This window comes from Balaenoptera borealis (assembly GCF_965194805.1).
Source record: "Balaenoptera borealis genome assembly, chromosome: 10".
Classification (NCBI taxonomy): Eukaryota; Metazoa; Chordata; class Mammalia; order Artiodactyla; family Balaenopteridae; genus Balaenoptera; species Balaenoptera borealis.
This window is the reverse complement of record NC_138874.1, coordinates 93,945,278-93,972,766: the sequence shown is the minus strand read 5'-3', so window position 1 is coordinate 93,972,766 and position 27,489 is coordinate 93,945,278. Positions and strand designations below refer to the sequence as shown.

Below are 27,489 nucleotides of genomic sequence, written 5' to 3'. Positions count from 1 at the left end.
GGCAGGTAGTGGCTGGTCATGGCACCTCAGTCCCCTGGTCTACATCAGACCGAAGTCCGCCCGCAGCCTGCCCCGGGTGGGGCAGGCGGACGGCGGCAGAGATGGGTCCGCCCGGAGCCTGGGCGTTGGTGGCGGCCGAGGTGGGTGGCTGGAAGCCTTTTGTGAAGTCAGCCAATTCTCAGCTGCTTCTCAGGGTGCGGCCCCCAGGTCACCTGCGTCACCATGGGGCGGAGGACTCATTTCAGATGTGAACTCCCCGGCCCACCCTACCGAATCGGAAATCCAGGGGTGAGCCTTAGGTGACTGTTAACGCGCTCTTACGTTTAAGAATAAGTACAGGAAACTAGACTGTACTGGGGCAGGTCGACAGCCCGCCCCCTAGTTCTGATATAAGAGCCCTGTGCTGGGTGTGTTTCCCCAGAACTTTCTGCCAGCGTCTTAAGGCCTCACTTAACCTCAGGACCTTAGTTGAATCATCTGTAGAATGAAATCCAGCCTTATATACTGAATTGATGGAGGTGGTCTTCACAGTATTCAGTTACATATATGGGACACCTTCTGTGTGCCCAGCATAAGATTTGGTAGGAAGGATTTGAAGGAGTTAGTGACTGGAGACTGGGAGAACAAATAGGAGACCACCTAGTCACCTGGCTTTGATGTGACGTGGGTCTGGACTTAAGTGGCAACAACAGTAAGAAGAAAGGTGTAAAACTGAGTCAGTGATGGAAAGGAAAGAATGAGGAATTGAAAGGTTCTTAACTCAGAACCCAGAAGACAAACTTGAAAGGGCATCTCTTGAAATGACAACACAGTATCCAAGTGGAAATGTCCTATGGGCAGTTAGAAACCCAGATTGAAGTTCAGCTCTCACTAGAGATGATTTAGAGGTTTTCAGCATGGACTGTGATAGAACCCTTAGCATCCTTTGAGCATCCTGAGACAGGAAATGTGTTTACGTTTCTGCAGGAGGGACTTGAGGAAAGCCCACAGTAAGGCCATAGTGTCAAATCAGAGAAGGTGATCCAGTGAGACATGAGAGCACTTGGTAAAATAAAAGCATGTTATTATTCATATTAGTGAAGGAAAATATCAGATATATTTTCATTGTTGACTCCTGTCCCCTTCAGAGCCCATAGTCACAGGCCTCGAGGTTGTTCTGCAAGTAGAGATCTAAGAAACCTCGAAAGGCCTTTGGATCAATGAAGAGGGATGATACTGCAGGATCTTTCATCATGGCTTCCATCCAGAGCTTAAGATTTGGAGTGTGGTCTACACATCTGTGGGAGATGGAAAGAATGAAGGTGTGAGGAAGGCTAAGTACGAAGGTATTGCAAATTCTCCTATATATCATTATTACCACTCTGCAGTTTCATATTGTTTTCCTCTAACTTTTAAAAATAGTTCTTTAAAAATACTTATTTAAGATGCATGTAATCATTGAATATGAGATTTGGAAGATATTGTAGAGGTCCTTGTTTTGTGAAGAGGAATCTAAGACTAGAGTGAAGTGACTTGCTCAGTTAGCATGAGAACTTGTCCAAACGGAGGCTGATAGTTTTTTAAAATGAGAACATGAAAGACAACCAAGAATATTATATGTTTGTTATTCTATGGTCAGATTGTGACTAAAAGTAACCCTGAATAGCTCTAAGCTCTAAGAAGTGGCAGTAAGCCAAGGTTGCTGCCAAACTTCGAAACACAGAGTTTGGAAAATAGTGTGGGACTCTTGATGGTAAATGGGAGGTAGCATTGGTCATACAATCCTTCCTGAAATCCTTATGAAAATGCAAATCCTTATGGATTTTTAACCAGGAGGGAAGGAGTAAATTATTTTGAAAACATTTTACTACATGTCACAGAACTCCCCACCCCTACCGGCCCCAAGGATGAAAAATGGTGAGTGTAGGTATAGGACATGCCCTGGAAAGTCCCAGTCTCCTCCTGTCTGCTTGCTCCCATTCATGCCAGTTGAATGAGATATGTTAATTTTTGTTCATAAAAAAAGGTTAGTATATACTATTTCAGTTATCATTATCCTAAATTAAATACAAAATATTCAAATATCTTACTCATTTAACTCCAGGGCTATCAGCCATTCAAACCAGGGCCAGATGAGGTAATCAATCATAGAAAGAGAGCTGCCACCAAAGAAGGTTGTCTTCTTATTAGTCAGAACCTGAACATTAAACAGCATAAGATTACTTCTTATTTGTGCATCTGGTAAGATTCATCAAAAGAAATGATGAAGGCAAGAGTTAAGTTAAGCAAGTGAGAGCAGCAGGTTTTACCCTGACATATTCAAGTTGGCTTTTTGTCTGATTAGTTTAAGCTTTAGAATCTCTTGGTTTGGGATGAAGCAAAACGGTCAATAAAATAAACTGGAAAATGGAGAAAAATAAAACAAGCTACAGAGTACATGATCTTTGTAATAGATATATCCAACAAAGGACTGGTATTCAGAATATAGAAAGAACTCCTGGGAATCAAAAAGAAAAAAAACAGGAAACCCATCATAAAACTGGGCAAGACTTGGACTTCACAAAAGAGGAGGTCTAAATGGCCAATAACCATTTGAAAAGGTGCTCAACTACATTAGTCATCAGGGAAATGCAAATTAGAACCAAAATGTCATACCACTTCACATCCATCAGAATGGCTAAAATGAACAAGACAAACTTAGTAAGGGTGTGGATCTACTGCTGATAGGAATGTATCAATAATTTGGTACAACCATGTTTTAACAGTATCTACTGAAGCTTCATGCATGAGTTCATGCATACGGTATAACCCAGTAATTATATTCCTTGGAAATGTGAACATATGTTCACCAAAATATAGGTATAAGAATGTTCACTGCAGCACTATTTGTTACATCTCCAAAGTGGAAATGTTTACTGTCTGTCAGGACTAAAATGGATAAATTGTACAGTAGTCATACATTGGAACACTATACAAAGAATAGGAATGAACTACACACAATATAGATGAACCTCAGAAACTTAATATTGTATGAAAGAAGCCAGACCCCAAAGAGTGCATATTATATGATTCCATTTGTATAAAGTACAAAAACCATCCAAAACTAATATTCTGTTTCTAGATATGGATGCTAGTATCATGGCTGTGTTCACTTTGTAAAAATTCAGCAAGCTGTACTCTTATGCTTTGGATAAATCTCTGCTTATAATACTTCAATAAAAAATTTACTTGGGCTTCCCTGGTGGCGCAGTGGTTGAGAGTCTGCCTGCCAATGCAGGGGACACGGGTTCGAGCCCTGGTCTGGGAAGATCCCACATGCCGCGGAGCAACTAGGCCTGTGAGCCACAACTACTGAGCCTGCGCGTCTGGAGCCTGTGCTCCGCCACAAGAGAGGCCGCGATAGTGAGAGGCCCGCGCACCACGATGAAGAGTGGCCCCCGCTCTCCGCAACTGGAGAAAGCCCTCACACAGAAACGAAGACCCAACACAGCCAAAAATAAATAAATTAATTAATTAATTTAAAAAAAATTTACTTAAAATATATTGGAAATAACTAGATTAACTGTTAAACAGATGCCAAATAAAATTCTTTGAAAACCAAACACAAATACTATGATTCTGAAATTTAAGAAGGTGAATTGGTATTATGGTTTTGCAAACAGAAGAACTGAGACTATCATCTGGCTAATCAACACCAAACCATTTTATAAAACATCCATAGTTTTTCTCAGGGCCCTTACAACATTCTGCATTGAAGATAGATCATTTATATCTACCTGAGTATTTGCCTTTGGTCTACCACCAAACTAATCATCTGAGCAGTATGGGCCGCATCTCACCTTCTACCTCCCATGCTGTCCAGCAGAGTGCCTTGCAATTATTAGGCACTCAGAATTGTACAATGAATCACTATTGTTTGGGGCTGTCCTTAAACTGTAGTGCCTGGTAATATTATGCATAAATAAAATAAGCATGATAGTTTCACTCAGAAGGAAATGCCCTCTCAGCAGCCTGAAACATGGAAATGGTACCACTCACTGTAAAGTGTGAGTCCTTAACCTGGAGTTCTGTGAACTCAGATGGGAAGAAAATTATATGTCCCCCAACTAACCCCAAATTTAGCAGGTAGTATGTGGATGTTATACTGCTCCAGGGTCTGATACCTTCAACCTCCACCTTGTTCAAGAGTCAACTGTAGTTGTACATAGAGATTATTTGAAATCAGGAAACATGATTATCTTCATGTCCCTATATGTGAAAACTGATTCCCTGGCGGTCCAGTGGTTAAGACTCTGCCTTCCAGTGCAGGAGGCATGGGTTCGATCCCTGCTCAGGGAACTTAAGATCCCCCATGGCATGTGGTGTGGCCAAAAATAAAAAACAAACAAAAAAAACCTGATTCAAGAAAGAATATAAAAATCCTGAAAATCAATTAACATTAAGGAAACTGAACTATACTATTAAACTCCACCCCCATAAAAGACACCGGACTCAAATGTTTTAAAGAAATAGCCAAACCCTATCAAATGGTTTCAGACCTTAGAAATCCAGAGAAAGTAAGCCAACGCATTTTATGAGGTTACAGTAGCCTTGATATAAAAACCAAATAAAGATATGATAAGAACAAAATAATCTCCTTTACGAACAAATATGCAAAAATCATTTAAATATCAACTAATTCTAAAGTATATATGAAAATCCACTGAAAACAAGTAGGTTTTACACAGTAATACTGGCATGGTTCAACACCAGAAAAATCTGTCAGTGCCACCATATATATTCACCAGATTAAAGGGAAAAAGTTCAATGAACATTTCAGTAGATGTAATAGATGCAAACAAAACACTAAAAATCCAACACTCATTCATGACTTTTTTTTAAATTAGAAAACTAGTAATAGAACTTTCTTAATGAAGAAAAAAAAGGTTTCTGAAAATATCTCCAGCAAAGTTCATACTTAATGATAAAAGGTTAGGATGCATTCTCATACGAGACAGGACTGTATCTTCTCTCAGTAAAAACCTAAGGTTGAGTGTGAATGGAGGATGATGATTCCATATACAGGTCCAAATGGCAGCTCTCCCGCAAAGCAGGTAAAAACACATCTGGGCTTCCCCAAACGTCTGTCTGACTAATGGCAAACTCTTGTGGGAAATGTTTATTATATAATAAACATTTTTATATAATTTTATTTAAGTTTTTATACAAATAATTTTATTTCTTTTTATATAAGTTTATATAAGTTTATTATATAATACTAAGTGGGAAAAAGAACACAATGACTTATACTCTGATTATAGTTATGTTAACTTTTTAATATATGTTCAAGGACTGGGCTTCCCTGGTGGTGCAGTGGTTAAGAATCCGCCTGCCAATGCAGGGGACACGGGTTCAAGCCCTGGTCCGGGATGATCCCACATGCCGCGGAGCAACTAAGTCTGTGCACCACAACTACTGAGCCTGCGCTCTAGAGCCTGCGAGCCACAACTACTGAGCCCGCTTGCCTAAAGCCCGTGCTCCGCAACAAGAGAAACCACCGCAATGAGAAGCCCGCACACCGCAATGAAGAGTAGCCACCGCTCGCCGCAACTAGAGAAAGCCCGCGCACAGCAGCAAAGACCCAACTCAGCCAAAAATAAATAAATAAATAAATTTATATATATAAAAGTATATATATGTTCAAGGACTGAAAACAAGCATGGAAAAATGACAACAGGTGAAAAACTGGAAATGTGGGTGAAATTTTTCCATGATATTTTCATGTCAGTGCGATAAAATGTTTTAAAAGCAAGCCCATGACAAACCATTTTTAGGTGTTTTGGTTTGTATCTTAAACACAACAGCTTACAGCTGCTATCTGTTGTAAACTAAAATTTCCTATTTGGTATTATTGCTAATTAAAGTGATTTTGGAAATGGGAGTATGAAGAAAAGAGTAGAAGGTGAGAGCAGATACAATGTATCACTTCAGTAAAAATCAAGGAGAAGGGATTAATTACCTCCTCTAGCTTGCTGAATTCTTTATGCAATTCTTCTTTCACGCCAGAGCAGTCTTCCTTATTTTGCCTTCTAAGAAAGCTTAATAACAAAGGTGGTACCTAGACAGAGAGTAATTTCTTAGTTTATCAGTGTGAGGCTAACTATACCAGCCCCCTCATATAAAAGCACCATAGAACCTTCATAGTCCCAGTGTCAGGATGTTCTAGAAACTTCAAAAGTACACCAATTCCTTTGCTCACAGAGGTCGGGTACTGATCTTAAAAACAGTTCTGTGGCTTAGATGCTGTACTGGTCAGGATTTTATAAGCTGCAAATAAGAGAAGCCAATTGGTGAGCTTGGGTCAAAAATGTCCTAAAAGGACACTGAGTGGCTCATAGAATTGTTGAGAGGCTGAACAAACAGGTCTGGAACATTTCAAAATCATGCTGAGAACTGACCTGATGGGAAGCACCCACTGCCACCAGTGAACCGAGCACTAGATGCTACAGTCTGTGCTGCTGCCAGAAGTTGGACTCTGAGGTAACCAATGCCACTCTGGAATTCAACCTGGCAACCACCCCAGCTCCTGAAAGCCAGGAGCTCTGCCACCAGCCACCCTCCCCAGTAGAACCAGCACCCCACACCAAGCCCGTTTCCCCACATGTCTCATTTCTGAATTGAACTCTACCATGTGTGTGTCTGAGAGGAAGAGCCTAGGTCCAGGCCTTGGCCCCAGCTGCAAAGGGAGCTGGGAAGGGGATTTTTCTGATTTCTATCTTGGGGAGGGCATGAGAAGACAGTTCAAAGTGGTTGATAACCTGAAGACTTGACAGGTGTCCTGTCAGATGCTTTCATGCTTGTGGTGGAGGTGTCTGTGTTTTAATGCTCGGTCTTTGGTATTGTCTCACTGCAAGAGACAAAAGTCCACTCGTCCAGTGGAAGTAAACAGGCACTTGTAAAAATACAGGACAACGTCCTGAAAGCCCATCCACCCCAGGGTACAGCTTGCCGTCATTGGAACTGAAGGTGTGCAGGCAGCCCTTCCTTCCACGTTTCCATCTGGGCCTGCCTGGTCTTTCATCTCTGCTTCTCCTTAAATGTCTGCTCCTTGTTATCTTCCAAATGTCAGATCCCTTTGCAATGCTCTTAATTTCTGATTCCTTAAAAATTCTTTTTTTGTGTGACTGATTTGTCGTCTCCAATGATATATACATACACCTCTAAAACCTCAACACATTTATTGTCTTAGTCTCTGTGTCTCATTTCCAGGTTCCCAGGAGAAGGTGATTTGGCTGTGGGTGCAGGTGGGGGCATTTCTGGTTTGCTGAACTGGGGCCAGGAGGGTGGTGTCATAATAGTACTTAAGGCCACCTCTTCCCTGAGTATGAGGAGGGAAGTAATGGTGGGCATCTCCAGCTGTTAGCTCATTTTCTTTCTGGACAGTACAATGAATCTCGTTACTATTTTTAAAAATTCTCCAACATCTTTCTTGTAAATGCCATATCCCCTGTCCATCATCTTTGATGGCAACCATCTCTAGTATTCTTTCACTCTCATTCTGCTAAGCCAGACAACTCCCTCTTCCTTCCCCATTGACTTCCCTTTGCAATATCTCCTTTAAGAAAATGTTCTCCCTACAAGTTTCACCTTCTGGATATTTCTCTAACCATTTCTTTCCCTAGAGACAAGATGTTTCTTATTATGCTGAGATATATCCTGACAAAAGTAACAGAATTATAGAGATATAACCTGACCATGCTATTCGCATTGTCTACTGTTGGTCATTTCTTTGTTAATACTAATTGTTTGAACTCACCTAAATGTTTGATTTAACATTGATGCTAATTAAGACACAGGCAGTTCACCTATAGGAATGCCATTTACTCAGTCCACAAGGAGCTATTGCCAACACACAGAAGATGCTCACAACTAGACAATGTGGCTAGAACAACAAGAGCTAACATTGAGTATCCACCATCTGTTGGACTCTAGGTGTTTTATATTAACTGATTTTTATCAATGGGATGGGATCAATTACTATACTCAGTTTACACATGAGCTGAGGCACAGAGGTAAAGTAATAAGCAACTAGCTCACCGTCACATAACTAGGAAGGGCTGGTCGCAAGCCTAGGCAGTGGGCCAACAGTGATGGAAACACGGCCCTCACCCTCAAGGAGCTCACAGCCCTGGTACAAGACACAGGCAAGAAGGCGGCAGTCCCCACAGGGGAAAGTTAGCACACGTGGGCACACAGAGCTGGGCACTAACCCAGCCCGGACAAGCTTCTGGAAGACAAAGGTATCTGAGCAAAGGCAGTTGTCCCTTGGTTCCTTGAAGGATTGGTTCCAGGGCCCCCAGCAGATACCAAAATCCACTGATGCACAAGTTCTTTATAAAACGGCATAGTATAGTGGGCCCTCAGCATCCTCACGTGTTGCACATACAGGAGTGCAGACTGTACAGGAAAGAGGACTTGGAGACAACCAGGCAAAGTGAGAAGGGGGAAGAGTCTTCCAGCAAGAGTTGAGAAGAAGGTGGCAAGTTTGGGAAAAATAAAAACATTCAGCATGACAGGAATATAAAGTGTTAGGAGAAGAGTGGAGAGGCGTAACTTTGGGAAGTAAACAGGATCCGGACCATGAAAGGGCTCACAGGACATGTCCAAGCGGACAAGAGCATAATCCTGTTTGTCTTCCCCACCCAAATCACTGAACCATCAGTGACAGCAATGATTTAGCTTAAAAAACAAAGGTGTTATATAGGAGCTGAAATTTCTTGAACACACACCTTAGAAAACAACTCAAAGACCATCTTTTGGCAAGCTTTCTCATAGGGGTCATCTGGCAACAGCTTCTTTCCTGGATATGCTTCATCCAGGTACTCACAAGTGATGGCAGATTCGTAGATCACTTGACCCTGACTGTTTTCCAGAACTGGCACCAGGCCGAAGGGATTCTTCTTGAAGAACCACTCAGGCTTATTTTTTAGGTTGATGTTAATGACTTCATGCCTGAAAAACACATAGGGGACAATGAAGAGAGTAACATTTTTCTTGTACTCCTGAATAAAGCCTCATCGGTATCATCCACTTAGCTGGTCAGACCCGAAATTTCGGAGTCAGCTTGGCCTTGATTCCTTCCCCCTGCCAGCTCTTCCTCAAATCAAATGGATCAGCAAGACCTGTCAGCTAGACCTTCAGATCACATTCTGGCTTCATCCACTTCTCAGCTTTAACACTGCCACCTCATCTAAGATGTCATCTGCCACCTGGACCTCTACAACAGTCCCACCAGCCCCTCTGCTTCCACTGTGACCTCCCTACGGTCCATTCTCCACACACAGAAGTAAATTGGATGAGGCCACCCTCCTGCTTACTTACAACCCCTCGATTGCTCCTTGTTGCAATGAGGATAAACTCTAAACCCCTTGATCTGGCCCCTGCTTACCTGTCACATCTGCTTCCTATGACTTCTCCTTTGGTCATTATGATCTGGCCACACTGGCTTTTTTTATATTTCTTGAATTACTTTCTTCATTGTACTGATGATATGTGACTGAAATTACTTTGCTTACTTAATTACGTTTGTTATGTCACCTCCCTAGAATGTAAGCTCCATGAAAGCAGGGATCTTGTGTGTCTTGGTTGTATCCATAAACCAACATGTAAATGAGCAAAGCTATAACTAGATTTAAATGCTATGAAGAAATATAAACATTTTCAGATAGGTACTCAGTACACATTTGTTGAATAAATAAGTGGAAATGCTTCAAGATTGTCAATTCGATACTCCATTTGGGACTAAGAGGTAATCTTAATTGTAAAAATATATGAGCCAACTAACTGAGTTTCTCCACACCCCGCCACTCCACTGTATGAGAATCAACATGATAAAATTCAATTCCTTTTGCTAATTTTAATAGAAAGTTCCTCATTTTTTTCAAGAATATTAGGGAATCCAAAAAATCCATCCACAAAATAAACTTTCAGATTAAATCTCCATGCACTGATACTTTTTTAAAATGTTACATGGGTAAATCACACTAAGTGTGAAAAACAGGTGAAGTCCAGGCTATATTAAGATTGTTTTTAGAACTAACTTGTATCTTGCCTAAGAGATTTTAGGGGAAATAAGAGAAAAGAAAGTTTCATATAATTGTTAAAGCCAGGTCCATATCATTGTCAAAGCTGGATGAGTGTTCAATAGAACAGATTAGCTACTCAAAAATAATATACCCAACACCTTTTGTTTCCTATTTCGTCATCCACCTCAGTAGCTAGCTATAACAGCATTATCTTGAGGATTTAAATATGCAATCCCTCCCCCCATGGAAACAAAGGAATAGCCAGATTGAACACTGGCATCTGTGTGTATGTATGAAAAGATTCGTGTGCTGTCAGATTACTGGACACTTCAGATACAAGACACTGCAAGAAAAATGATGTTCCCTGCTAAGGAATTATCAACATTTCTGAAATTTTATAGTATGAAAAGAAAAGGTAAATCCTGGGCTTTTGTAATAAAGAAAGTTCTCAGAACACACATGCATTTTGCTAACCTGGCATGGTGAGCCAACAAGGCAACATATCTGCTGCAACAAGTTGGAAGATGCACCTTTTAGAGAAAACCATGCTTTAGTAAATTCCATCATGTGGTAAAATCTAGTACCTCTCTAATCACAGCCTTCTGGGACTCAAACTTAAAACTGATCCATAAACATAGCAGACCTCTGTTGTTCGCACTGCCTGGCAGCTATTACACCCTTCACCTTCCATACACACACTTTTATGATAAGATCACTGCAATTTTCCTTTGGAAAACTGTCCCAGTAAGATATGGTTGTTTTCAACCCAGAGTTCCAGAAGGGCACTAACCCAGGACTTTGTGGCCCCAGATCCAGCTGTGTCTTGCTCCTGGACTTTTCAATTGTATGACCACAAGATATGTCTTCTTTCAATCCAACTGAATTGGATATCTCTTAAATGCAATAAAAGAATCCTAATACAGTAAACATAACAAGAGTTGGATAAAATAATGTTTTGATAAATGTTAACTAATTGTTGAATATTTTGCTATGTGTTCACAATCTGTTTCATCCAAAATAAGATGCAGATCTTACTGAAGTGATGACTAATCCAAAGATAATTAGTTTTTTTTCTTTAGACTGTATCTTACTTTTTTTTTTTCAGGGAAAAGAATTGCCTGCTTAATTCTCCCCCAAGAAGACTAAAATTAGTTTATAAATTCTAAGCACATACATGGAAAATTACTTTGTAATGGGGGCCTTGTTTTAAACTTCCACACTACAGGTATCTAATGTCTGTTCAACAGATTCCAAAGGTCATTGGAAGGGAGGCGGTTCAATGGCTATTCAGCTCAGGGAAAAGCCAATGACTTGCATATTTCCTGTGGATAACCCATATGTCAATCACCTTAATAGTTTCAGTGAGGCTTCCCAAAAGTCTGAATGTTTAGGCATAAACACTTTATTTCACTCAACCAACAATCTATAGAAATATTCACAGTACAGTTAACTCAGCACTCTGTCCAGCGGAGGGTCAAGGTCTGGACTCTTCAAGGGGGTAAATTACCGACTATTCAGGAAGGGACTATAGCCTCAGAATAACAGCAAACAATATAAACAGGACATGAAAGAAGTGGGGTGAAAGAGAAGGAAGTACAGCAGAAATCAGGGGTCTGGCAGAGCTAAAAGAGTTGCCTGTGATTACCATTCGAGTGATCTCTGCATGCCACTAACTTTACTGGAGCCTCAGCTTTTCTGATCCATAAAATGGTTAATCTAAACGGGGTGTCCTAGACTGGTGGTGTCTGTGGCATTCCTCCCGCCCCCCGAGGATAGGGTTCATAACTTTCTATGTTCCCCCCTCCCCCCCAAAAAAGGCTGATGTAGTGTATTTTGTAGTAAAGGAAGCTGCGGGGACCCTATCGAAGATTTCCGCCTGCTCTTCCGGCAGCTGTTGGTTCCTGGCTGGCTCTGGGAGCGGCCCGCGCCTTGATCCTCACCCAATTCCCTTGGCCTTCAGGACCAGGAGCGTCCTCTTGGCGAACGGGCAGAACCTCATGCTGTAGACGCGAATCAGGCCCTCGGGGACCGGCCCTGGGGGCGCGCTTCCTTCGGGGAGAAGCGGAGGTGGTTACAGACCCGACAGCAGCGGGGACTCCCAGCCTCCCGCCGCCCCGCCGGGCCGGGCCAGTTTCCTGCGGGTGGAAGACCTCCTGCGTGGCTCCGCTCCGGAGCAGCCCGGCCCCCAGGCCCTGGCCTCGACACGCGTCTGAGGGTCGCCGCGGATCGCGGCGGGCAGGCCTCACCCTTCCCCAGGCTCCTGGCTGATCCTCCGGACATCTCGGCGCAGCACAGGCCCAGCTCGCGCTGGGGCTTGCAGGCGATTCAGAAAGGCGGTCGCCCCGCCCTTCCTCCTTCCCTCCCTCCCTCCCCCTCTCCCTCCCTCCCCGTCTCTCCCAGTAGTGCCAGCAACCCGCGCGCAGAAGGCCTCCTGGGCGATCCGACCCCGCGCCCAGGGTGACTTCGGCTTCCCCACCCTCCGCTAGAAGGAACGCGCCGCCGCCGCCTCCCGCGTGCCTTGTGGGAGATCGTAGCCAGACGCCCACCCAGTAAGCCCCGACCCAGGGCCGGCCTTCCCGGTTTGCTGGGGCAAAGCTTCGAACACCGCAGATGGCGGTCGCACCCAAGTTCAGCCCGCAGGCCGAGAGGTGCTCCCATGACGAGCTAGCCCAGCCGCACAGCGTTGGGGCATTGCGACCAGGCTTGGTGGCCCTAAGTCACCCAGAGATAATGAGGGCGTGGCGGGCTCCCCACGGTGCTGGAAGGGGACCCTGGCCCGGCTCAGCACCCCGAGCGAATGCGGAAGTGCGGCCGCCCTCCGATCCTCCCCGCCCCCCAGTGGCCCGGGCACAGAAGAGGGGGAGCACCAGTCGCCCCACCCCCACCCCGTCCGTGTATGTGGCTTTGTTTTTTTGTTTTTGTTTTTTCTCCTACGTGTGGGTTTTTTCTTGGAGCTGTTTCATAGGAATTCGTGTAATAAAGACTTGGTGTTCTCTTGGTGCAATGGGAAAAAAAAATGCACAAATGAAGCTCAAAATCCTCAGAGCCTTTCCCTGACCCCGACGGATAGTGGTCTCCAGTCTGCCGGCACGTGGGTCCACACAGGATCCAGACCCTGACCTCCCACACCCCGCGCCCTGGCGGCAGGGACGCGCGCCCAGGCCGCAGTCACGTGGCTCCGACTTGGTTGCAGCTCTCCCTCCACCCAAAGGCTGCCCTTACTTCAGAGCCTGTGGCCCCGGGTGCCAGTGCTTGCTCAAGGTTCCAGAACATGCTCTCCTTTCCATAGCCCAGGGCCAGGTCGCCCAGCCGCCTGGAGAGCCATTTCCTTTTTCTGTCTGTACTAACTTCATATGACTACTGGGGAGGGTCACTGTCTCTACTGTCACCCTTAGGACACATCCTTTTAATTTTAACCCAAAGGAAACAGCACAAATCTGGATATTACTAATCTCAGAATGATGATGCTACTTTCAAAAATCTATTAAATACGGGGATTTTGAAGCCCTAGTAGGGGCACATGCTTAGAGTCAGGCAGGTGGGTTAGTGAATTTAGTCTGCAGGTCTATGAAAAATGTCTGGCCAGATCATCCACTCAATCAGCCCCCTCAATTAGGAAAGAGGGGGTTCCAGGGCACATAGTACAGATACTGGAAAAGAGCAGTCAATGTTTTATTTGTCTGCATAGATTTCCAAGCTGGTACCTCCTGTGCTGTTTATTTGGGGAGGAAGGAGCAGGGAGTGTTTTATTTTGATTAGCTCTATATTTGGAGCTGCAGAGTGAGGTGATAAGCATGCCCATCTTGGAGGCTTCCTGCCTGAGTGTGATCCTGACTCCATGCCTGTGTTAGTTTGCTAGGGCTGCCATTAACAAAATACCACAAACTGAGTGACTTAAACGCTGGAAATTTATTCTCACAGTTCTGGAGGCTGTAAGTCCCAGATCAAGGTGTGAGCAGGGTTGGTTCCTTCTGAAGGCTGTGAGGGAGAATCTGTTCTGTGCCTCTCCTCTAGCTTCTGATGGTTAGGTGGCAATCTTTGGTGCTCCTTGGAGTGTAGAAGTATCATCAAATAGCTGCCTTCATCTTCACATGCCCTTCTCCTTGGGTGCATGTCTGTGTCCAAATTTCCCCTCTTTATAAAGACACTGGTCATATTGGATTATGGGCCCATCCTACTCCAGCATGACCTCATCTTAATTTAACTAATTACAACTGCAATGAACCTATTTCCAAATAAGATCACATTCTGATGTACTGAGGGTTAGGGCTTTAACACACGAATTTATGAATTCATAATTTCATAATTTAACTTATAAATTTATTATGAAACCATATGAATTATAATAATCCCTTATTAACCATGTGAATGTGGGCAAGTTCTCTCTGTGTTTCAGCTCCCTCTTCTGTAAAATGTGGTGGTAGAAACTTAATGCCTCTCTTATAGAGTTTGAAGAAAGATTAAATTAGTTAATAAATAAGAAATACTTAGTTCTTGGCACAGAATTAATGTTAAATAAATGTTTGTTATTATTAGATACTAAGCAAAAAAATTAGACCACATTTTTGCTAAAACATGAGTCTTGCTTAACTCTTTTTTAGAAAATTAACTGTTTAGAAGGTCTTTAGCACATTAATGATATGCAAATTAACCCTGTGAATTTAAACATAGCAAGGCAAAACCTCTGATTGGCCAAACTAGTGATTCCAGGTGTAGGGATTATTTGAGAACTTTTATTTGGAATGGCCTGTCCCCTAATTAGTATGAATAATGCAACATTTTGTTGTAATGATTAGAAAGATCCAGTTAATAAAGTAAAATGTTAATTCCTCAAAGAAAGAAGTTGAAACTCACTCCCTCTTGTGAGAGCAGCGGAATCACAACTAACTGCTGAACAGTCATCGACAGGAAGACACTGGAACTCACCAAAAGAGATACCCCACATCCAAAGAAAAAGGAGAAGCCACAGTGAGATGGTAGGAGGGGCGCAATTACAAAATCAAATCCCATAACCACTGGGTGGGTGACTCACAAACTGGAGAACACTTATGCCACAGAAGTCCACCCACTGGAGTGAAAGTTCTGAGCCCCACGTCAGGCTTCCCAACCTGGAGGTCCGGCAACAGGAGGAGAAATTCCCAGACAATCAGACTTTGAAGGTTAGCGGGATTTGATTGCAGGACTTCAACAGGTCTGGGGAAAACAGAAACTCCTCTCTTGGAGGGCACACACAAAGTAGTGTGCACATCAGAACCCAGGGGGAAGGAGCAGTGACCCCATAGGAGACTGAACCAGACCTATCTGCTAGTGTTGGAGGGTCTCCTGCAGAGGTGGGGGGCAACTGTGGCTCACCGCAGGGACAAGGACACTGGCAGCAGAAGTTCTGGGAAGTACTCCTTGTTTTGAACCCTCCCAGGGTCCGCCATTAGCCCCACCAAAGGGCCTGTAGGCTCCAGTGCTGGGTCGTCTCAGGCCAAACAACCAACAGGGAGGGAACTCAGCCCCACCCATCAGCAGATAAGCAGATTAAAGTTTTACTGAGCTCTGCCCACCAGAGCAACACCCAGCTCTACCCACCACCAGTCCCTCCCATCAGGAAGCTTGCACAAGCCTCTTAGATAGCCTCATCCACCAGAGGGCAGACAGCACAAGCAAGAAGAACTACAATCCTGCAGCCTGTGGAACAAAAACCACATTCACAGAAAGACAGACAAAATGAAAAGGCAGAGGACTTTGTACCATATGAAGGAACAAGATAAAACCCCAGAAAACAACTAAATGAAGTGGAGATAGGCAACCTTCCAGAAAAAGAATTCAAAACAATGATAGTGAAGATGATCCAGGACCTCGGAAAAAGAATGGAGGCAAAGATTGAGAAGATGTAAGAAATGTTTAACAAAGATCTAGAAGAATTAAAGAACAAACAAACAGAGATGAACAATACAATAACTGAAATGAAAACCACACTAGAAGGAACCAATAGCAGAATAACTGAGGCAGAAGAATGGATAAGTGACCTGGAAGACAGAATGGTGGAATTCACTGCTGCAGAAGAGAATAAAGAAAAAAGAATGAAAAGAAATGAAGACAGCCTAAGAGACCTCTAGGACAACATTAAATGCACCAACATTCACATTATAGGGGTCCCAGAAGGAGAAGAGAGAGAGAAAGGACCCGAGAAAATATTTGAAGAGATTATAGTCGAAAACTTCCCTAACATGGGAAAAGAAATAGCCACCCAAGTCCAGGAAGTTCAGAGAGTCCCAGGCAGGATAAACCCAAGGAGAAACACGCTGAGACATAGTAATCAAACTGACAAAAATTAAAGACAAGGAAAAATTATTGGGACTTCCCTGGTGGTCCAGTGGTTGAGAATCTGCCTGCCAATGCAGCGGACACAGGTTCAAGCCCTGGTCTGGGAAGATCCGACATGCACAGAGCAACTAAGCCCATGTGCCACAACTAGAGCCTGCACTCTAGAGCCCGTGAGCCACAACTACTGAGCCTGTGTGCCACAACTACCAAAGCCCACGCACCTAGAGCCCAAGCTCTGCAACAAGAGAAACCACCGCAATGAGAAGCCTGCGCACTGCAATGAAGAGTAGCCCCCACTCACCGCAACTAGAGAAAGCCCGTGCACAGCAATGAAGACCCAACAATGAAGACACAATGCAGCCAAAAATAAATAAATAAATAAATAAATTTATTTAAAAAAGAAAAATTATTAAAAGCAACAAGGGAAAAATGACAAATAACATACACGGGAATTTCCATAAGGTTAACAGCTAATTTCTCAGCAGAAACTCTACAAGCCAGAAGGGAGTGGCATGATATATTTAAAGTGATGAAAGGGAAGAACCTAGAATCAAGATTACTCTACCCAGCAAGCATCTCATTCAAATTCAATGGAGAAATCAAAAGCTTTACAGACAAGCAAAAGCTAAGAGAATTCAGCACCACCAAACCAGCTCTACAACAAATGCTAAAGGAACTTCTCTAAGTGGGAAACACAAGAGAAGAAAAGGACCTACAAAAACAAACCCAAAACAATTAAGAAAATGGTCATAGGAACATACATATAGATAATTACCTTAAATGTGAATGGATTAAATGCTCCAACCAAAAGACACAGGCTTACTGAATGGATACAAATGGACCCATCTATATGCTGTCTACAAGAGACCCACTTCAGACCTAGGGACACTGACAAACTGAAAGTGAGGGGATGGAAAAAGATATTCCATGCAAATGGAGATCAAAAGAAAGCTGGAGTAGCAATACTCATATCAGATAAAATAGACTTTAAAATAAAGAATGTTATAAGAGACAAGGAAGGACACTACATAATGATCAAGGGATCAATCCAAGAAGAAGATATCACAATTATAAATATATATGCACCCAACATAGGAGCACCTCAATACATAAGGCAAATGCTAACAGCTATAAAAGAGGAAATCAACAGTAATAATAATATAATAACAATAATAGTGAGGGACTTTAACACCTCACTTACACCAATGGACAGATCATCCAGACAGAAAATAAGGAAACACAAGCTTGAAATGACACAATAGACCAGATAGATTTCATTGATATTTATAGGACACTCCATCCAAAAACAGCAGATTACACTTTCTTCTCAAGTGCGCACGGAACATTCTCCAGGATACATCACATCTTGGGTCACTCAAGCCTCAGTAAATTTAAGAATATCGAAATCATATTAAGCATCTTTTCTGACCACAACGCTATGAGATTAGAAATCAATCACAGGGAAAAAAACGTAAAAAACACAAACACATGGAGGCTAAACAATACATTGCTAAATAACCAAGAGATCACTGAAGAAATCAAAGAGGAAATCAAAAAAATACCTAGAGACAAATGACAATGAAAACACGATGATCCAAAACCTATGGGATGCAGCAAAAGCAGTTCTAAGAGGGAAGTTTATAGCAATACAAGCCTACCTCAAGAAACAAGAAAGATCTCAAATAAACAATCTAACCTTACACCTAAAGGAACTAGAGAAAGAAGAACAAACAAAACCCAAAGTTCACAGAAGGAAAGAAATCATAAAGATCAGAGCAGAAATAAATGAAATAGAAACAAAACAATAGCAAAGATCAATAAAACTAAAAGCTGGTTCTTTGAGAAGATAAACAAAATTGATAAACCTTTAGCCAGACTCATCAAGAAAAAGAGAGAGAAGACTCAAATCAATAAAATTAGAAATGAAAAAGGAGAAGTTACAACAGACACTGCAGAAATACAAAGCATCATAAGAGACACTACAAGCAACTCTATGAAAATCAAATGGACAATCTGGAAAAAATGGACAAATTCTTAGAAAGGTGTAACCTTCCAAGACTGAACCAGGAAGAAATAGAAAATATGAACAGACCAATCACAAGTAATGAAATTGAAACTGTGATTAAAAATCTTCCAACAAACAAAAGTCCAGGACCAGATGGCTTCACAGGTGAATTCTATCAAACATTTAGAGGAGAGAAAAGAACACAAAAGAACCCGAATAGCCAAAGCAATCTTGAGGGAAAAAAATGGAGCTGGAGGAATCAGACTCCCTGACTTCAGACTATACTACAAAGTTACACTGATCAAGACAATATGGTACTGGCACAAAAACAGAAATATAGATCAATGGAGCAGGATAGAAAGCCCAGAGATAAACCCATGCACCTATGGTCACCTAATCTATGACAAAGGAGGCAAGGATATACAATGGAGAAAAGACAGTCTCTTCAATAAGTGGTGCTGGGAAAACTGGACAGCTACACGTAAAAGAATGAACACTCCCTAACACCATACACAAAAATAAACTCAAAATGGATTAAAGACCTAAATGTAAGACTGGATGCTATAAAACTCTTAGAGGAAAACATAGGAAGAAAACTCTTTGACATAAATCACAGCAAGATCTTTTTTGACCCACTTCCTAGAGTAATGGAAATAAAAACAAAAATAAACAAATGGGACCTAGTGAAACTTAAAAGCTTTTGCACAGTAAAGGAAACTATAAACAAGACAAAAAGACAATGCTCAGAATGGGAGAAAATATTTGCAAATGATTCAAGGGACAAAGGATTAATCTCCAAAATATATAAACAGCTCATGCAGCTCAATATTAAAGAAACAAACAACCCAATCAAAAAATGGGCAGAAGACCTAAACAGACATTTCTCCAAAGAAGACATACAGATGGCCAAGAAGCACATGAAAAGGTGCTCAACATCACTAATTATTAGAGAAATTCAAATGAATGAGGTATCACCTCACACTGGTTAGAATGGGCATCATCAGAAAATCTACAAACAACAAATGCTGGAGAGGGTGTGGAGAAAAGGGAACCCTCTTGCACTGTTGGTGGGAATGTAAATTGATACAGCCACTATGGTGAACAATATGGAGGTTCCTTAAGAAACTAAAAGTAGAATTATCATATGACCCAGCAATCCCACTACTGGGCATATACCCTGAGCAAACCATAGTTCAAAAAGACACATGCACCCCAATGTTCATTGCAGCAGTATTTACAATAGCCAGGATATGGAAGCAACCTAAATGTCCATCAACAGACAAATGGATAAAGAAGATATGGCACATATATACAATGGAATATTACTCAGCCATGAAAAGGAACGAAATTGGGTCATTTGTAGAGACGTGGATGGACCTAGAGACTGTCATACAGAGTGAAGTAAGTCAGAAGGAGAAAAAGAAATATTGTATGTTAATGCATATACGTGAAATCTAGAAAAATGGTATAGATGAACCAGTTTGCAAGGCAGAAGAAAGAAGTTGAAAGCAAATTTACTGTGCTAGGAAAGTACAGCTCTGTAGTACTGCTCTGCATTATAGTGAATCATCTCCAAGGCCTTTGTGGTTGTGTGCATAAGATGTGAACATCTAGATACACACTACTGTTAGCCACAGGTAAAAGGGCACAGTAGCTGTAATTTTTGTAGCTGTAATTGTCAGTAATATTAACCTGAGGAAGCTAAACTGAACTGATTCTGCTGGTTAAAGATAAAGAGTTAGAGGTCCTTGTGGTAAGAAATAGTTTTCTTCCTTCTAAGTATCACCTGTTTTTATTGCCCATATACACCACTTGGTAAGAACATTCTTCTGTGAATTTTCAGGAATGCAACTGGAATAATTTTATACTATCTAATATATAAGAAATTGATATTAATGAGGTGTTTTTATACATGCTCAGGTCATGCCAGGTTTCTACCAGTAAAAACTTATAGCCACAGTACACGTTGTTTTTTGGAAAGCATTATTTCTTTTTCTCTAGTCTAAGGGAACACAGTACACAGAACCTAAAGGCAAAGGAAATTGAATGGAAGTCAGATAAAAGGATATAAAATGGAAGGTACTGATGGATTTTAGTGCTTTTAAACTTTTACTTTTGTGAGAAGTTTCAATGGAGAATTTAATGCAGATGAGACTTGAAGCTTTTGAAGAGGATCTTAAGTCTTGATGAGATTATTCAAACTCAAATCCTGAACATGTAATGATGGTAAACCACGGTCTTCAAAATTTTTTGTACTTAATGCTCTCCTAAAGTGCTATTTTAAATGCTATTTGTGCCACAATGCAAATTGTCTCCTGTTTTTGCCCATGAATGGCCCTTGGAATTCTTTAAATTATGTCCGTGTTAGAGTCCATAGATACCAGTTCTGCAAAATTGCCCCAAGCAACCTCACAAGCCTCCATGGTGAAGCCCCTCTACCTCCAGGTACCACCCGCAGGGATAAATACCTAACTTTTTGTTACACTGTAATGTATTTTATCATACTTCTTAAAAATAACCCTGTTTTCCCCTTTCATCAGCCACTACAAAGTCTTACTCTGACATTATTTTGTCTTTCACTAAGTACATGGTTTGTCAGACACATGTGACATAGTGCCACCCACAAATGCAGCAAGGGGTGCCCTGGCCATGGGTCCCCTGCTTTAAAGGACTCAGGCCTCTGTCATGGTAACAGCAGGTAACAGCACCCAACATTCCACCAGCACCACTGCGACCCTAAAGATATACTGCTGTGACTAACCCCTTTCTGGCTCCAGAGTTCTCAGCTTTTTTCTCTTGAATGCTGTGAGTTTTGTGCTTTGTGCCTCTACCGATATCAGTAAATCTTTCACAGTGAGAACTGGAACTCATTTTCCTTATTTATCTCTCCCAGTCCATTCTCTGGGATAGTCTATCTTTCCCCTTCCCGACTAAGAAAGAAAGGCCACTCATCTTCCTCTGATCTGCATGGTGCAGAGGTCAGGGCACCTTCTCCTGAATATCAGCCATGGATATTTCCCAGAAACCCAGCTGGAGACCTCCGTTTTCTTCTAAAACCCAGTCAGGATTTCATGGAGTAAGATAGCCACATGATTGCTTTTTCAATTTGATTCTGTTCAGTTCCTCCTTTGCTCTAGCGCAGGGCAAGTTCAGATTCCCAGAGTCATAGCTGATTGCAGCCAAGGTCAGTATTTGTTTCCCAGAGTCCACACTTCCTGCCCACCCTACATCCTCTACCTACCATTTACTCTGGGAGCAGTGGCAGGACTTGCCTCATCACATTCTTCTCTAGTGGTGGCTTTAAAATGCTCAGGTTGTAGTTAAAGGTATATTGTGTTTTGGGGGGTGGTGCATGGAGAGCTTGATGGAAACACAAATAAGCCAACTAGTGAGGGAGTAGCAACAGAAACTGCCCAGAGCTTAAGAAGCACTAGAGGAGAAAGCCTGACTGTTGTCCAAGACACTTCTCCCTGTGACTCAGCAATGTGGGATTTTGTCAGCCAGTTTTGTGTTTGGCACTCGCACTAAGCACTGCCTGTGTTTGGCACTCGCATTCCAGCAAAGAAACTCTTCAGGGCAGAAACACATAGCTCCACTCCTTCCTCATGCCACCTCAGCAAAGGACACAACCATCTCTGACTGTGATAATCAGACACCCAGGAGCAACCTGGATTCTTCCTTCTCTCTTACCCCTCTTTATCAATCTATCAACAACGTCTATAGGTTTTTACCTTTAAGATATTTTTAACACATGGACTCAACAGTGGCTTTCAACTGGGTGTGATTTTGTCCCCCAGGGGACATTTGACAATGTCCATAGATAATTTTGATTGTCACAACTGTGCAGGTGCTACTGGCAGGGATGCTGCTAAACATCCCACAAGGCATGAGACCCACCCCCACCCCCATCCAGTCCCAAACGCCAGTAGTGCTCAGCCTGACAACCCTGCTTTGCTTCCCTTGTTGGGACCATGAAATCGACTCCTAGCAGATCTTCCTATTTCTATTCTCTCTACTCTCCTACACAATTGATAATCCTCCTGCAGATCCTCCATCCTCCAGAATGATCTTTAATAAACATATATCTGATCATGTCATTCCTCTCTTTAAAACCATTTAATGTATTTCTGTGGCTCTTAGGATAAAGAACAGAATTCTCAACTTGGCCTTTACCTGGTGCTTTGCTCCTTCTCCAGCCTTCAGTGTTTTCTACTGATCACCCTCTGTTCCAATCACACTGCCCTTCCCAGTTCATACCATCTGTTTTCCTTCCTTAATTCCTTTACTAAAACTGTTCTCTGCCCATTCCCCATCCTCTACCCGCAGCAATCACTCCTCATCCTTTAAATCTCAGTGAAAACAGCACATGCACACAGAAACCAGCTCTGACACTGCCCATCCAACCAGGAGAGGACCACAACATAAGCCCTGTAATATCATGTTCCTTTTCTTCTTAATTCAATCTGTGATTCCTACATTTGTGTAATGGAGTGGATGTCTATCCCTCACTCCCTGGGCCCCACCAAGAAGGAAGCTCTTCTAAGTTCCATGAAGGAAGGCACTGTATCTGGTTTGCTCACTATTTTGTTCCAAGCAACTAGCACAATGCACAGTAATACTGGGTAAATATTTGTGAATGAAATGAAGAGAAGGTGGCAAGATGGGAAGGAGAGACCTAAAGAAGGGAAGAGGAGAGGACTGGAGAGGGGGTAGGGCAGAAGGAAAGTAGGGGAGGGCAAGAGAGTGTATGAGAGGGAAGGGAAGAGGCAAGGAAAAACTGCTGACCTTTTGATCAGTTACTTCCAGAAGCTTTCTGCCTCCTTGAAATAGTTGAGGATCCATTAGAGTGTGTAATAAGTAATTAAAGGCTTGAAGCTCTAGATTTAGACTAGATCTGGCTTTAAGTCCCACTCAGTTTTGTAGCCTTGGACAAATTAATTCTCTTATCCTGTTTTCCTTTTCTATAAAATGGGGCTGATTGGGGGGTTTGAATATTAAATGAAATAATATCTGACCGCGCTTGGAAAGACGTCTGGCACGGTCACCACTCAATATTAAAGTCTGCTACTGATATTTATTAATTTTGTAATTATATGCCCCGTAGTGGGCCACTCCAGCACCCACCTTGGGGCCAGCCCCTCGCTTCGTTCTACGCTCTCCCATTGGTCAAGGCCCGTCAGCGCTTCCACCAATCCGCTTGGCTCGAGAGGGAGCAGCTGAAAGGACAGAGCCAATGGGCGCAGGGGTTGCGGTCTCCCGGATACGGTGTAAACAGTGGAGACCGCCCACCCAGCAGCCAGGGGCCTCGGTGTAACCGTTGCAGACACGGGCCTGGGTCCGGCGTTTGCTGCCCCCGGCCCGGCTGAGAGACACACGGCCCATGGCGGAAGACCGGGAGCGAGATGAAGCCCAGAACGTCGCCCTCGGCGCGTCCCTGTCCGTGAGGTGCGGCGTTCGCGGCCCCGCGACTGACTCGTCTAGTGGAAATTCTTCCCTCAGAACTGCATCCTCTCCCTATCCTCCGCTTCCTCCCATCCCTGTAGACCTGCTTTCACGCAAATTCGACCTCTTTTCCTTCAACCCGCAACGCCTTCCTGCAGGCTTCCTTTCTCTGTGACTTCTCTGCATTCCCCTCGTCCCCTTAGTCAATGACCACATTTCCAGCTCTTTCCACGCCTCCCCCTCCGTTCCTCACTATTCTGTGACCCCAACCCTCGCTGGCTTACCCAGTACTGCTCTCCTCCACTCTCCATTTCTGCCTCCTCTTTTTGACTATTACCTTCAGTGATCCGTTTTGCTTTCATATATATTCCCCACTCCCCACCCCCATCCCAAAGACAGCCCTCCTCCCATCCTAGTGGTCTTTGGTGATTTTCCCCGAAGTTAGGGCCATCAATCCCTTCCTTCTATCTCCTATCCACCGACTCTGGATTTGTTTGCACTTATACTGGCCTTTGAAAAGCATAAAGCGCTGCCCAGGTGTAAGTTAGTATTGCTCTCCTTCCACATTCTAGAGTGTTACCTGCACTGTGTTCACACAGCAACCTCCACCAGTCCTGGCTGTACTCTCCATTCCCATGAAGTTTCTCTCCAAACCAGTGTCTTTCTCTTGCCCTCTCCACCATCTTTAAGCATATCTTTACTATTTAAATAGAAGTAGACTCTCCCCCTCTTCTCAGTCTCTCTCTCCTTGGTCTAGCTTACACTCACCAAACACTCCTTACTTAAAAATATGTTACTTTTGTGTTCTAATCTTTTCATTCATGTTGACTTATTCCTTTTACTTTCTGCATTTATCTCTACATTTTAGATCTAAAATATGGCTACACATGCTCCATCTTTGTAAAGAAGCAATTTCCCTACTGGGCTCACAACCATAAAGCAGGCAATCCTATTCAAAGTTGTTTTTTTAACGTTTATTTTAAAAATCAAAACTAGTTTTAAAGGTGAGGACCAGGATGCAACCTGTTTTCAATTAGGATCAAGCTCTTTTCTCTCCCTGTTGTTTTTACTTTTTCTTTTCCAAGTATACAAGACCCCAGAAATCCTTCTGAGATTTTTTCAAGTTTGAACAGATGTTGTGCTTCACTGGAAAAGCTCTTTGAAGAAGGTTCTTGAGACCTGTGGAACTTTAGGTGGCATTTAAGTTTCTGTAGTGCCTGGGCTTAAACTGGTCTCACAGCAACCTTGTGTGTTTGGGCAAAAACGGGGTGAAAAGAGAATAGATATGTTTCAAAAATTTTGATGATCTTTTGTTTTCTTTGTTTAAAAAAGAAAGAAAGAAAAAGTATTTGAAATGTATTTTATTGATGTTGATGTGTCTTTTCCCAAAGATGGGTGCAAGGATTCCCCAGGCAGAATGTTCATTTTGTCAACGACAGCACCATTTGCTACCCTTGTGGGAATTTCATAATATTTATTAATATTGAAACCAAGAAAAAGACTGTACTCCAGTGTATGAATGGAATTGTGGGTGTCGTGGCAACTAACGTTCCTTATGAGGTTGTGGCTTTTTCTGACCGGCGGCTGAGACCCCTCATCTACATATACAACTTTCCTGGATTAACCAGAAGGACCAAATTAAAAGGTATCTTACAAGACCCTTCCTCTGCCATGACTGAAGGATTTTGTTTTAAGGTGTGACCAGATCTAGCTCTTATAAATGAAGTTTGTTTTTTTTTTGAAGGATTGTTTTTTCAGTTTTGGTGGGTTTTTTATTTGTTTTGTTTTTTGGTAATACACATTTATAAGGAAGGAATCAGGCTGATCACTTAGAATTTAATTAAGTAGGCTAGATCCTTGCTACTTAATATGTGGTCTGCTTACAATTAGCATTGCGTTGCCTAGGATGCTTATTATAAATGCAGAAACTCTGCTCTCATCCAGGACCTACTGAATTGTAATCTGTGTTTTAACCAGATTCCCTAGGTGATTCATACGCACGTTAAACTTGAGAAGCACTGGGCTAGAACACTCTATTAGAGCACTAAATGTTGTTCGTAAACCTTTTTCAGAACAGTATTTTCTTTCCTTATGATTTATGGAAAATCTAACCGAATGGATGTTGTATAACTTCTAAAGATAAGTCTCTGAGCCTCAATTTCCTTATCCATGAAATGGGGATAATGGTATCTACTGTTAAGGCTGTGGTGATAATAAATGAAATTATGTGTAACATATGTAATTATATAATACATTTCATATATATATATATGAAATGTATATATATGTATATATATAATATATATGTCATATATACAATGTCAATCAATGTTTCCTACCATTTAAATTATTATTGACTCATTCATAGATACAGCTGACCCAGGCTGGGCTGTTGCACATATATTAGGGCCTCCATGTAACGATTCCCTCATTTAACACATCTTGGACAGAAAGCTTAGGAAGGCTTGAGGCTGGTTTCAGTTCTGTAGCTTATGATAAAAGAAGTGTTTGGATCATGCCAAGGATATTCACTGTAATTTAACATTTTATTTGTGGGGAAATTTGTCTGTGTTCTTAACAGACTAAAACAACATTTAAAACATAACCCATTCATACATTGGGCACCGTCTACAGGCATATCTTGTTCTATTGTGCTTTGCTTTATTATGCTTCATAGATACTGCGTTTTTTTACAGATTGAAAGTTTGTGGCAACCCTGCATTGAACAAGTCTACTGACACCATTTTTACAATAGTATTTGCTCACTTCTTGTCGCTGTGTCACATTTTGGTAATTATTGCAATTTTTCAAACTTTCCCCATTATTATTATATTTGTTTTGGTGATCAGCGATCTGTGATGTTACTATTGTATTTGTTTTGGGGTGCCACAAACTACACCCAAATAAGATGGCAAACTTAATCTCTAAATTTTGTATATGTTCTGACTGTTCCACCAAACAGCCATTCCCTGTCTCTCTGCCTCTCCTCAGGCCTCCCTGTTCCTTGAGACACAACAGTATTGAAATTAGGCCCATTAATAACCCTACAATAGCCTCTAAGTGTTCAAGTGAAAGGAAGAGTCGCACATATCTCTCTTGAAATCAAAAGCTAAAAATAATTAAGCTTAGTGAAGAAGGCATGTCAAAAGCCCAGATAGACCGGAAGCTAGGCCTCTTGCACCAAATCGTTAGCCAAGTGGTGAATGCAAAGGAAAAGTTCTTGAAGGAAATTCAGAGTGCTACTCCAGTGAACACACAAATGATAAGAAAGCAAAACAGTCTCATTGCTGATATGGAGAAAGTTTTAGTGGTCTGGATAGCAGATCAAACAGCCACAATATTCCCTTAAGCCAAAACCTAATCCAGAGCAAGGCCCTAACTCGCTTTAATTCTGTGAAGGCTGAGAGAGGTGAGAAAGCTGCAGAAGAAAAGTTTGAAGCTACCAGAGGTTGGTTCATGAGGTTTAAGGAAAGAAGTCATCTCCATAACATAAAAGTGTAAGGTGAAGCAGCAAGTGCTGATGTAGAAGCTGCAGCAAGTTATCTAGAAGATCTAGCTAAGATAATTAATAAAGGTGGCTACACTAAGCAACAAATTTTCAATGTAGATGAAACAGCCTTATATTGGAAGAAGATACCTTCTAGGACTTTTATAGCTAGAGAAGAGAAGTCAATGCCTAGTTTC

The 27,489-nt window shown here is 42.2% G+C and overlaps 2 protein-coding genes and 1 long non-coding RNA gene across 19 annotated transcripts in view; 2 read left to right on the top strand and 1 right to left on the bottom strand.

Annotated features, from left to right (window-relative positions):
- On the top strand, positions 1-8,741 carry LOC309636195. Of its 4 annotated transcripts, none has more exons than XR_014249286.1 (3): positions 1-140; positions 1,128-1,325; positions 5,309-5,970. It is a non-coding gene; the product is annotated as an uncharacterized lncRNA (long non-coding RNA). The 4 variants fall into 4 exon arrangements; XR_014249285.1 differs by lacking the exons at positions 1-140; positions 5,309-5,970 and adding exons at positions 147-288; positions 8,407-8,741; XR_014249287.1 differs by lacking the exon at positions 1-140 and adding an exon at positions 147-288.
- Positions 1,047-12,417, bottom strand: GSTO1 (glutathione S-transferase omega 1). 4 transcript variants are annotated; one of them, XM_082408476.1, is made up of 6 exons: positions 12,290-12,417; positions 11,984-12,092; positions 8,748-8,970; positions 5,978-6,076; positions 2,070-2,176; positions 1,047-1,277 (listed from the first exon to the last, which is right to left on the bottom strand). In XM_082408476.1, the coding sequence occupies exons 1-6, from the start codon at positions 12,321-12,323 to the stop codon at positions 1,124-1,126; spliced, it is 726 nt and encodes a 241-aa protein (XP_082264602.1). In that variant the 5' UTR covers positions 12,324-12,417; the 3' UTR covers positions 1,047-1,123. The 4 variants fall into 4 exon arrangements, with proteins under 4 accessions (XP_082264602.1, XP_082264604.1, XP_082264601.1 ...); XM_082408478.1 differs by having other exon boundaries at positions 11,984-12,043; positions 12,290-12,397; XM_082408475.1 differs by having other exon boundaries at positions 12,194-12,391.
- A 3-nt stretch (positions 12,418-12,420) lies between these two features.
- The window catches only part of CFAP43 (cilia and flagella associated protein 43), a 116,471-nt gene continuing 101,402 nt past the window's right edge, over positions 12,421-27,489 (top strand). For 10 of the 11 annotated variants that reach the window (XR_014249242.1, XM_082408226.1, XM_082408227.1 and 7 more), the window contains exons 1-2: positions 12,421-23,808; positions 25,197-25,450. Coding sequence is in view for 9 of the 11 variants with exons in the window: in XM_082408226.1 (XP_082264352.1) it covers positions 23,744-23,808; positions 25,197-25,450 (319 nt within the window). In the remaining 2 variants the exon portion in view is untranslated. The remainder of the gene's footprint in view (positions 23,809-25,196; positions 25,451-27,489) is intronic. The other variant, XM_082408220.1, reaches the window with a different exon arrangement.